Raw genomic sequence first — 12,384 nt, 5'->3', positions numbered from 1 at the left:
CATAAACATCAAAAAACCATTGTTAAATACGCAGTACCTGAAACAGCTGTAATACAATTAGAGGACAGTTCCAAAGCAAGCCGCGTGTTTTCCCCCTGTCATGCTTTAGAAAGGGTTCCGTCAGGTTAAAGTCACATCAGGCGGATTTAACGTCACTGTGACAAGCTAGCGGGGGACAAGCTTAGTCACGCCTTGAGACATCCTGAAAGAGTGTCCTCTAAAAGACAGAACAGCAGTTCAGCTCGAGCATTACCTCACCATCTTCAATTTTAACACAATTACAGTACCCTTTCGTACGAAAACAAACAAAAACAAAAATAACCGTAACCGAAGAAGCATCACCTACGAAATGCATGAATTTGACCATCAATGAATCAATCATTTCACCGTGGAAGGATTTATATGCAAAAAAAAAAACATTGGGAACACGGGGAGATCTGCGTTTGTTTTCTGATTTCCATGTTTCCTTGAGCGTTCTCTGCCCCTCTCGTAATGCTCCGCATTATTATAGACTCTACTGTGAGAGGCTCTCATCTGAAAAGACATAACAACAGACTGGAGTCTGGGATGGGAGTGCTGAAGGTTGATTTAACACCAAAGGGGAAATACTTGAGAGAGAGACAGAGAGAGGGAGAGAGAGAGAGAACAGGAGAGACAAAGAGAGAGAGAAAGGGATAGACAGACAGTGAGGATGAGATGTGAGGACAGGAAAGAGAGAAATAGAGAGGTAGCAGCTGCTCGGGCTCCCAGGAGCTCCATCCTTTACGGCTAATCTCCAGAAAAAAGGGTCTACTGCTGTTACTGGCTCCTCTTTCCTCTATTCTCCTCTCCATCCCCCTGCTACCAATGCACATCTGTGAGAGCAAGATAGGACCTTCCTGCTGCGCCTCTCTCTCTCTCTCTCTCTTTCTCACACACATTCATATGAGGATGCTAAAGGTGGATAAACAGCTGTTAACCAACCCCTCTCTTTCTCTCTCTCTCTCTCTTCTTTCCTCTTCTGGCGATAACCCCCGAGCAAGATCATTTCGAAGACCCGTGGTCGGTTCTAGCGTTGCAACAGATAGCATCCTTAACGAAGCAACTCAACGAACACTTGTCTCAGCATGTTCACATAAAAATTATACCTCGCAGTGTCAGAGGCTTTTGTGCAGATTTGCCTCTCAGTACAATCACACGCACACACATATACATAACAACCGTTTCATCAAATGAAAGGAAACAAAAGAAAGAAAGAAAATATAGCCCTTACATTAGCTCTCCTTGGCCTTCCCCAATTTGTAGAGATGACAATACAATCAAATACAGTCCTTAAATACAGCACCTTCAGCCCACATTCACCAACAGCACCCCCCCCCCCGAACACACACACACACACACACTGAAGCTTATTTAAATCATAGCCAGATGGCAAAGGTACAGTAGTCATTTCACTATTAGAATTTTACATTTCGAAAACCAAAAAGGAAGGTCTGCTCTGATCCAAGAAGACAAACACTGACTGAATGGGGATTTTGGTCCACTCCTCTTTTTCAAACTCAGTTTTGTTTTTTTACTGTTTTTTCTTTTTTGTCATCTGAAGTGTTGACACGTTGAGGACGCGTCATCTGCTTAACACCAACACAGTATTGGAGCGTTGATGCGTCGTTTGAATGAGATGATTTCCGTCTTTTGTCACTGTTGCTTGTGTAGTGTATGTGTCTGGTTTTAAAGGTCCAGTGTACATATGGATGGAATCACCCACTAAGTTTGTGTAGCGTAGGTGTCTGGTTTTAAAGGTCCAGTGTACATATGGATGGAATCATCCACTAAGTATGAGGGTAAACCTGGGGCATTCTGAGATTTTGAGATTTTTCGTAACTCCACCCTGAAGATCCATTCTGACACAGCATCTCCAAGTAGGTACGAAGCAATATCTTGAAAGACACAATCTTTCTTACTCCTTTTCTCTCTCTCTCTCTTTCGCTCACAATTTCTCTTTCTTTTATTTATCCAAGCAGCGTGGCCTCCAAGCCCAGGGCAGTCTCTTTGGTGTACTGTGTTTGTTTGAAATGAAGAACAGAGCAGACACAATTCCCTTCTTTCAGAGCAAGCCTTAACCCTATCAAAGGGGTCCAATAAAAAAAGAAGAAGAAGAAGAAAAAAAAGAAAAAATGAGAGAAAACAGAAAAAAGAGTACCTGAGAAAAGAGAGACGCGGGGGCGGGTTTGAAAAAGAAAAAGAGAGGGAGATTAACAGAGGTGGAAAAATAAAAAAATAAAATGAAATTAAAAAAAAAAAAAAAAAAAAAAATCAAAGAAACTCTCCAGCCCCTTCATACCATATTACATTCAGTTGCATCAGTTGTACCTCAATTCTGTTCATTTCTTTTTTAATCACCCCCTGCTTGTCAGACATGAACAAAACAAGAGTAAAGGTGCTGTAGTCTGATCTCTCAGTAGTAATACATTTCAGGGCACAAACCCCCATTAGGTCCTTATGCATTCTCCTAATGAAGCAGCCAACATTCTGTGCAAGGCAATATGGCCCAAGAGGGGATACAGGGAAAGGGCAGGAAGGAGTAATAGAATAGCAGGTGCCCAAATATTCCTACAAGGAGTACGAAAATCAACGTATTATTTACTCCTGCTGCAAGTTTTGAAGTTCTCTTTCGGATCATTTTTTTCCTTTTCTTCTACGACTCTTGTTTTTAAAGTCGTCCCTCATTAGGGCAGCCTCTTTACAGCAGCAGTAGCAGCAGCTAAGAAGTCAGGCAGTCGCCGTGGTAACAGCTTGATCAACGGTTGGATTAGAGCACTGAGCGGAAACGCTTTGAATCAGTGCGTATGTCACTGAAGATTCTGCGGGTCGATCTTTTTTTCTTTTTCTTTTTTTGGTTTCATACAGTGCAGTGCGCTAAAGGAGTATACATATTCCGTCACCTTTGATATCCAGCGATAGCAGTAGCATTAGCTTGTCGGCCACGGAGCAGGAAGAGACGGTGGCTTGATTCCGTGTGGCAGTGCACCTTTGCTTCCACTGTTGTGCCGACAGCTCAGTAAAACTTGTCATCGATGCGGAAGTGCGGGCGGGACACATCGTCAGGGTTAAGGAAGACAGAGATGGACTTGCCAGGGTTCTCCGTCACAAGCTGCTGAAGTCGCTGCGCTAGCCTGTCCTCCTGAGGTGACAGACTGCCCCCGCGGGCGTGGCCTGGGGAGGATGCATGGCCGTTGACGGCACCTCCCGCTGCGGCCGCATCCCGTTTGAGCTGGGAGGCCTGACGCGCTTGGTCCAATGCTGCCCGAAGGTGCTCAGCCGGATCGGACCGCAAGTGTGCAAGTTTCCTGGCAACCAACAAGGCGGCGCTGTCACTTAGGTGATCCAGCATGTTGCACTGTGGCAGAAAGTAGTTGGGACAGTTTTTGCCCAAGATGCAATGCGCAAGATCATCCAGTAACCCCAGCAGCAATCGAGCAGGGGTCTCGTGGTCGGGAGAGCTCAAGTAAGCGGTAGGAAGGCGATCGCATGCCCAGAAAAGCAACGTTCGGAGGTGATAGAGACTGAGCCCCGTTCTTGGTCGTGCCAACAGCCTGGAAAGCACGGCTTTAGCGGCCTGGAAGGCCTGGGCCATAGGGTAGGGCACGCACTTCTTCAGCTGAACCTCCGAACGGGAGAAGGACAGTCTCCATTCGCGGTCAGGTCGTGCGGATCCTGGGGCACAACAAGGCAAGAGGTAGAAGCCGCTGATGGCCTCTTCCTCCGTGATCTTCCCATCCCAGAAATGATTGGTGGTGAGCCATCCCTGGGCCACAGCAGGCCAACCTCTGAACGACACCACGGGAAGAAGGTCATACAGCACACGGCTGGTGCCGGCCGTAAGGATCAGGGTGGTGAGGGGGCCATTCCTTTCAACCCGCTCTGGTACCGGGATCCCGCGCTGGGGGTTCCTCCGCAACTCCTCAACAGCTTTTCCCACCACTTCCCAGAACCAGTCGGCAACGAGCTCCGGGGAGAAATAGCAGCCGTCTAAAGACTGGGGTGACTGCAAGGAGGGGATGGATCCTCGTCCGTTATCTTGCTCGTCTTCCTCCTTGTCCTCCTCCTCCTCCTCCTCCTCGCCTAAATGTCCATTGGTGGTCTCATCTTGACAGCAGATTCGCCAGCGGGCAAGCATGGCAGGGTCACACAGTCGTAAGCTTAGCCACGAGTGACACGGGGCAGACTGTCGCATGTCCAAGGTGACCGGTTGGTTTCGGTCGTGCAGTTTGAGGGCAGGTACCAGCAGGGTGAAGTCCAGGTCAAAGTCCACCCCTTTAGCATAGTCGCCCAGGTCCTCAGGATTCAAGTCAAGCACCCCTTCTCTGGCACCCCCCGAAAGTAAAAGGTACTCATTAGCCACAGGAAGTCTTTGGTCCACCTTCTGTACCAGCCCTGTGAGAGCGAGAGCAATGGAAAGAGAGACAAAATGAGTTCGACATGACCGACAACAAAATTTGTTCCGACACTAAAAAAAAAAAAAAAAAAAAGAAAGAAACAAGGGGACCTCAATCCTGACTGATGGCAAAGTTCAGTACATGTTCTTCAATTGGAAAAAAAATAATGATGAGATTCCCAGTTTTATGAATTCATTTAGCCCTAATCCTCTCTCCTTCACCTCATACTTCTGAGCCCAGCCATCAGGCAGAGGGATTAACCAGGCCCATTAACTGAGTCCATGTTATTCCCTTTTCCGAAAAATGAAATTAAACTTGTCACATGTCACCTGGATGTACAGTCTTATCCCTGGAGACTGTCACTCCTTAGGTGCAATGAGACACAAATCAGAGCCTGTGTGTGTGTGTATGTGTGTGACTGAGTGCATATAGACTCCTAGAGCTTAAATCTCATAACATGATTTGGTTCATCCAATTAGAGGTGGAACAACCCAGCGTGTGAACTGTCCTGTTGTGCTTAGGATGTGGGAGTGTGTCTGCATTGGGGTGAGAAGTATAAATGTATTAGAGGCTTTTGTGTGTGTGTGTGCGTGTTTGTGTACGAGCGAGCAAACAAGCCAGAGACAGAGAGAGAGAGAGAGAGAGACAGGGAGAGAGAGAGGAGAATAAATAGCTAAATAAGGCAGTAAAATATGACTTTTCTTTTTACCGACTTCTGAGTGTGTGTTCATTTGAGTATATTTGTGTAAACATATGAAGAGTGAAAGATGGCGTGGGTACTGTGTGAAAATTTGCAACGGAGAAAAACTGCAGACAAATACAAAAACATTGCTCTGTTGCCTGAAACACAAAACAAAGAGTTGTCAACCGTTTGGGGGGGGGGGGGGCAATGTGAGAAAGAGAGAGATAGAGAGTAAGAGAGAAAGAAGAAAAAAAAAAGAGAGAAAGAGATGGAAGGCAGCACGGTGCTGAGTAGATCTGTTCCTAGTTTGTTTTGTTTTATCTCAGTGTGATAAATTGGGTCAAATGGGTAAGCAGAGAGAAAAAGCGCCTTATCTCCACAAGACAACTTCACAGGAGCCGAGAAAAAAAAAAGAGCCAGTCTATTAAGGAACCCTCACGCATCGGGCAGATTCCACGGGGATGGGGTCCAAAACTTTTTAATCCAACTCTTGTCAGCGCCTTGTCTGGGATCACTAGGCAGCTACCAAGTCTGAGCATCAAAACACACACACACACACACACACACACACACACACACATTAACCAAGTCTGAGCATCAAAACACACACACACACACAGACACGTGCGCGCAGCCAAATGCGTTTTCAATTCACACAGTAGCTCACATTAACACTTACAAGCCAGGCTAAGAACAAAGTGTTTCTTATAATCGCAAAATATATTACACAAAATTAATAAAGGGATACCAACATACATACATAATGCTTTGTTGTTGTTGTTACCATGGAAACAACTTTAAATCTACAGCATGTATTACTGACAAAAAAAACCTTAAACAAAAACCTTAACTATGCACCAAATTAAAGAAAATGCGACGCACAGGCTCCGTGAGCCCCGGTTCAGTTTAATATAGAATATATATCTGCGCTTCACCGAACACTAAAGGGAGGATTACAGACAAAAATAACATGCACTCTCAGCTTTTCCTTTCTCAATTCACACCACATATACATATCAACTATCATATCCAGCACCAAAGATAACTGAGTCTCTAAATAACAGAGAGTTATTCTGGAAGGAGAGAAAACACACATGGATGTTTAACGTTCAGGATCTGCTGAAGCAAGTTTCATACTTTATTCCTAATCTCTCAAAACTGCACTGATAATCTCATCGATCTAAATGCCGAAACGATTCACTGGCGCGGAGTCTCCGACGCTGGCGTCTTCTCAGGCCAATACAGTTTCGCTGATTTACCTTCCGACCTTACGTCGCGTCTCAACAGCACCTGGCGCTTTAACCCGTTCAATCTATTGCTTTCATTGAGGTTGCATCCATTTCGCTTCATGCAATTGCTTTTTCTCCGTACAAATAATCACTCGACAGCAATACAGCACATTGAACAGCTAGGCTATGTCTTCAGAGAGTTGGATGTTACAAAGAACTGTACGGGGTGGGGTGGGGTGGGGTGTGTAACATTTGAAGGGTTTGAATTAAAATAAAGATCATAATGCAATCTACCCAATATCAATGTGATCTGTGTACGTAGAGGCAGGCTCCCTTCTTAGAGAGGTGTTGGCGTGTGTGCTTTTGGCTACGAGCCCAGGCAAACACACCTGACAGAGTCTGAAATGAGAGAATCAGGTGGCGTGTTAGAGGACTAGAATTGAAAGAAATTCCCTTCAAGAAAAAAAGAGGCTGGTTAATCATTCGGTGAATGGGGAAATGAGTGCGCGTGAAAAAGCCGGCTTCTTCTCCTTTCAAATGAAGTTCCTCTTGGAAAAAAAACAAAAAAAAAAAATTCATTTTCATCGCATAACCTTGTATAGCGACTCGCATACAAAAACCCCTGCGAGCTGACTGCCACCTCACTACCGGTTCATCAACCCACCAGTTCAGCGGACCGGTTCAAGGTGATGATCGAATACATCTTAGCTCTGTAGTATTGAACGCGGACAAAACGCTGGTGACATAAAAAGTCCTCTCTACGGTTCCTAAGGGAGCTTCTGTTTGACCACTGGCGGTTGGGCCAAAGTCGGCCACAAGCACTTACAACTCATTCATCACCTGACCGCGCTCAGGGCTGCCAAAGAGAAAGCCTTAACGTTACACACGACTCTATGGGGGATTCAACCATCCACTGCTCTGACAGGACACTGCCCAGTCAACAGGAATATAAGGCAAAATAATTAGCGCCACATTGCCTTAACTGGACATGACAGCATGTCAAATTAATATCTGTTTGCTACGTGGAACTGTTTGAAGACTCTATGAAGGGTCCATAGCTAATTTGCATTTGAGATGGAAATACTATTAGATTATTGTCTTAACATGTGCGAGCGAAGCATGAGAAGTCTTTTCGAACAAATATTTACCGTGTAAATTTGATTGACTTGTGACCATGCATAAAAATAACAAATATGTAAGGAGTTAATTAATCAAGTTAATAAAAAAGGTTTCTGAAGGGCTGTCAGCAAACAAAGCTGTATATTACAGAAAGAACTCCATTTCCCATAATCCCCATCCATATCGGGACTCCTGTGGAGAGAGCAAGCCTCAAAGAGATAACAGAAACTTTTATTTGCGGTTATTTTCTCCTTTGATGAAAGAGAGACCTCCCCATGAGAAGACTGCACTGGCACAAAAACACATAGTTGAGTCTCCACGGGGGGGGGAAACGAGGAAAGTTCTTTGTTTGTGTTGTGTTTTTTATGCTTTTCCTGTTTTGTTTTGGTCTTCACTCTAGACGAACTTGCGACCTCACACCAGGATACATAGTCAAAACTGCACTGCCTTTGTTTGTCTCTCTCTCTCTCTCTCTCCTTAAGAAAATCTCTTTCTCCTCTTTTTTCAGATTTTTAAAACAACAAAGCTTCCAGAAGATGGGGGGGGGGGAAAAAAAACAAAAAAACAAACAAACAAAAAAAAAAAAAACCAAAAAGGCTAATTAGCTCTATTGGGATGAGGGGGTTGGGTGAAGAGCTAAGTTCAGAAGGATTCTGAGTAGACGAATGTTAATATTTGGAGTGAGGGCGAAAGAGGTGGGACAAGGGGAGGGGGGCAAATATAACACAGTTCACCGTTTAAAGCTGTTGGAACGCTTTATTGTTCTCTCTCCATCTCAAACTCTCACTCTCTCTCTCTATCCAAATCCATTTTTCTCCGGCAATTTAAGATTTTGGAAGGTGTTAAAAGAGAAGCGCGGCGAGTTGGGAACGACTTGGAAATCGTCGAAGTCTCTGGGTCACAGATGTAATCTAAAACTCAGTCGTCTGTGTCGGACTTATCAATTCCATTACTGCTACTTTATATTCATTTACAAAATTAAGCCCTAAAGTGCAAAAAAAAAAAAAAAAAAAAAAGAAAAAGAAAAAAAACAACAAAGCAGCTGCCAGAACAGCACCACAATCCAATCCTTCTGAGCTAACGGAGCCAATGAACGTGACTATGTTTATATATTTATTTTGTCAGCACTGGGACTGAAGCGGCAAAATAGAGAGGAGGCAAAAAAAAAAAACACCTCTCCAAATAGATCTGCTCTTGGCTTCGTATGCTGGAGCGAGAGAGAGAGAGTAGGAGAGAGAGAGAGAGAGAGAGAGAGGCAGAGGGAGAGAACGAAGAGAGAGGATGTATTCCGGAGAGAGGCTTCCAGCTGCCACTCAAAGGAGGCAACGAAAAGAAGAAGGTGCACAGAAGAGGAGATATAGAAAGATACAAACAGTGAAGAAAGAGCTGAGGAGAGGTGAGGGGGGGATAAAAAAAATATATATATATAGCAATAAAAACATACAGGAATTCGTTGCCATATCTCTGGTTAAATGAAAAGAAAAGAAAAAACACTGAGTAGACAGAAGGTAGAAAAGAGAAGATGAATGGTGTACCACCAGATAGCTCATCTGATGAGAGAGGACGACAGGGGAAAAAAAAAAAACAGACAAGCGCTGGAGGCATTGCATGTCATAAAAAGAGGAAAAGAGAAACGAGAAATGAGTGAGAGCGCAAAAGTGTGTGAGAGAGAGAGAGAGAGAGAGAGAGAGAAACAGAAGGGTTGGCTGTCAACTAATCCAATACTTGACAGGATTAGAGGAAGTGGCATTCATGACACATTGCGGCAGACAATACAGCATGACCAAATCAGCCTCCCTCTCCCGGCTTTTCTCACAGGGACGAGGAGAAAGGGACCCTGTGCCAGTGTGTGCTGTGCTGTGTTGTGTGTGTGTGTGTGTGTGTGTGTGAGTGAATGAGTGAGTGAGTGAGTGAGAGAGCATGAGCGAGAGAGAGAGAGACGGCTGGGGGAAGTTATAAAATGGAGATGAGGATATTACCAGAGAGAACGGAGAGAAAATGAGAGAAAGTGCAGGGCACTTATTCCAAAGATTTGCCTCCTGGGGCCCTGTGACAGACGAAAGCAGGAGGAAAAGAGGAGACTGCCACCTATTGGACAAACAGGTTTATTTCTGATCATCAAGAAGCCCATATCCATACTTGGTTCAAATCCCAGTGAATGAATATGTAAAGCCAAAGTTTAGAGTTTAAAATCGAATCTCAAGCAGAGCCATCTCACTCTTGACCTGGAGGTGGGAGCTATGACTCACAAGTCATATATTATGATATATACTGTGCGTACTTTCTATGGTAACGGAAGATTTGTAAGTATCAAAAAAAAAAAAAAAAAAGCATAAGCTAAAAGTATGTAAAAACTTTGAAGTACTTAAACATGGTGCTCTCCCTGAATTCATACGCAATAGTAACGGCCTAATATGATCAACAGCAATATGAAATGGGCTTGCCGTTTGACTAGTTGAGAACTGAATTTTAATTGGGTGGTGTCAATCAGGCATCACATTAAAATCAAGTTTGACATTTGGCCTCTTGAACAAGTGGTTTTCGTTTTAATCGAAGCTCAAATGAGTTCATCAAAGACCATTTGTGAAAATGTAGGTTTCATAATATATCTCAGCTGCAAGAAACATACGCTTCACACACACACACACACACACACACACACACAAATCAATTATCGACTGTTGTGGGACTTATTAGAATGCATTCCGCTACTTCCGAGCTTCTGCAGGCGGATCTCCTTGATGAGAAATACACTTGTTAATTGTTTGTTTATATATTTCAAGTTCTAATTCCCACTTCAAGTTCTGTGGGGCCTTGGAAGCACAGGAAAACTATGCCAGAAAATAAAACATGAGTTATTTATTGTGTCTAGTAACTTATAGTTAGCTTAAGGACCATCACTAGGTGTAACAGTTTTAAAAAAAAGAGCTGGAATTCCCTGCCACCTACTCATGGTCTGCTGCTAGCACTAGTAGCAACAACCGACAAGAAGTCCTGTGATGTTACTGCTGTAACAACAGTAGCAAGTTACTGTTGGTGATACATGAAGATTTGTAATAATTTAAAGATCTGTTGAAAGTTTTCTTTAAGTTAGGGTTTTTGTTTTTTTTTTGGTCAGTTTTCTTGGTGAGTTTCCCCAGCCAGCGCCCTTTTGCAGCTGTTTTCGTATAGTTAGTTTGCTGTACTACAAAACACAATAACTGAAATCATTTAAATAATGATGATATTTACGACTCATAATTAATAGTATGATTATCTTGTAATCTTAATAATCTTAAATTCACAAAGCTTACAATTATTATAAGAATCATACAGTTTGCAGTCTCACCCAGCATGTTGAAGATGAAATCTTTGGCAGTGTGCACCTCCAGGGCTGTCTGATCCCCAAATTCCCCCTGTTCCAGCTGCACCAGCTCCTGCACCTGCGCCGACAGCTGCTCGAGAGTTGTGCCTGAGCGGAAGTCCACCTCGGACGCCCGCTTGGTAGGGGCCGGTGGGCGCGGGACTACAGCACTCATAAGGGTCTCCATTGAGCATAACCTGAGAGAGAACCAAACCTTCTGACCTCCATATTTCACCACATGTATCCCTTCTTGAATAGCTCGCTAATTCCTGTCGCCCAGTGTGTCCTTGTAAAATTCACGTCAAAAAGTTTGAAGTTCGCTTAACAAGAAGTTTTTTTTAAAAAATGGACTTTATAGTGCTGTTGTCTCTGTAACGTTTCTGTATTACTTCTGCATTTAAAACCAGCTAACATACTTTAATTAGTGCATGTAAATGAAAATAAACTGAACACTCGGTCAATTTAAAATACATTAAATGGTGAAGCCACTGTTATTCTTGATAACTTATCTCACCTGCAACTTCAATGATTAACTTTAAGTTTAGATCAAACAAAATCACCAACCATTTCATTTAGTAAGGTTTTGTCATACAACTCATTTTCCCGACTGCATCAACATACTTAGCGGTTAACTAGGTCAATGGTGAGATTAAGTCGCAGTTAGCTAGCTGGCTAATTGGCTGGCAACTGTGGGATATAGTGGGATAGCTATTAAGCCTGCTAACTAGCCAACATATTTGCTCTTAATTATCACAGCTGCTGCTCACTGTCGGTAAATCATATAAATATATATGTGTAAAGCCAGTTTACCAGATTACGGCACTTGCGTGGGTCCGTTTTTTAACTACCACATTCCTCGGATCAGGTCAAGCGGCTCAAATTAGCTGAACTTGCTAACCAGACAGGTGGGGATAACTGTACTCAAACTTAGCATGCTAACAAGCCATCTAGTTTGAATATCTGATTAATGAATTATGTCAATGCAAAACATCTCTCGGCTGTATTGCACACACCCTTAATCTGCTGACAGGAACTTCTTATCTTCCAGGATTTTTGTTTTGATTTCTGATTTGAAATCCGATCCCTTCTCCCGTCATTTCCAACAGGTCCCTGGCGCACACCTTCCCCTTGGAAACACCAACCCCGGAAATCATGGACCTCCTCCGAGAATCTTGGGATTAGTAGTGTGTCACACGGATTTCCAAACTACAAAACGGCTTATTTCTGAAAATGACTTAACGCTATATCTACTGACACAGCCGTCTATACAAATGCAAGTGATATTCAGTAAAACAAATTTAGTGCAGTGTATGATGTAACAATTTAAAGTCAAAGTATGCAACATAGTAAAGACACAGACTTGGCAAAGAATATTAAAATGAATTTGTTATTGGTTATTCTATGGATTATTGTTATGTCTGAGACATATATATATATATATATATATATATATATATATATATATATATATATATATATATATATATGTTCAAATTAGGGAATGTCTTCCCAGATTTATATAAGGATTATGATGAGCAGAATTAATCAGAGTGTTAAAATGACTATTTCATGGACTTCCCTCATGAACACATCCAG

General features: G+C 43.1%; 1 protein-coding gene across 1 annotated transcript; it reads right to left on the bottom strand.

The window, feature by feature from the left end:
- Positions 1–2,322: 2,322 nt before the first annotated feature.
- tmem102 (transmembrane protein 102) lies at positions 2,323–11,910 on the bottom strand. The gene is made up of 3 exons (XM_030780293.1): positions 11,802–11,910; positions 10,774–10,985; positions 2,323–4,413 (listed from the first exon to the last, which is right to left on the bottom strand). The coding sequence occupies exons 2-3, from the start codon at positions 10,973–10,975 to the stop codon at positions 3,035–3,037; spliced, it is 1,581 nt and encodes a 526-aa protein (XP_030636153.1). The 5' UTR covers positions 10,976–10,985; positions 11,802–11,910; the 3' UTR covers positions 2,323–3,034.
- Between the last annotated feature and the right edge of the window lie 474 nt (positions 11,911–12,384).

This window comes from Chanos chanos, chromosome 7 (genome assembly GCF_902362185.1).
Source record: "Chanos chanos chromosome 7, fChaCha1.1, whole genome shotgun sequence".
NCBI lineage: Eukaryota > Metazoa > Chordata > Actinopteri > Gonorynchiformes > Chanidae > Chanos > Chanos chanos.
Note: the sequence above shows the minus strand (reverse complement) of the source record. Positions and strands in the feature narration are given on the sequence as shown.

What these genes read in the sequence shown, in the direction of transcription:
- tmem102 (XM_030780293.1), bottom strand. Translation starts at nt 10,975, where the DNA reads ATGGAGACCCTTATGAGTGCTGTAGTCCCGCGCCCACCGGCCCCTACC. An exon ending in TTTCATCTTCAACATGCTGG is followed by an intron (nt 4,414 to 10,773) that starts GTGAGACTGCAA and finishes TCGCTCTCACAG; the next exon opens with GGCTGGTACAGAAGGTGGAC.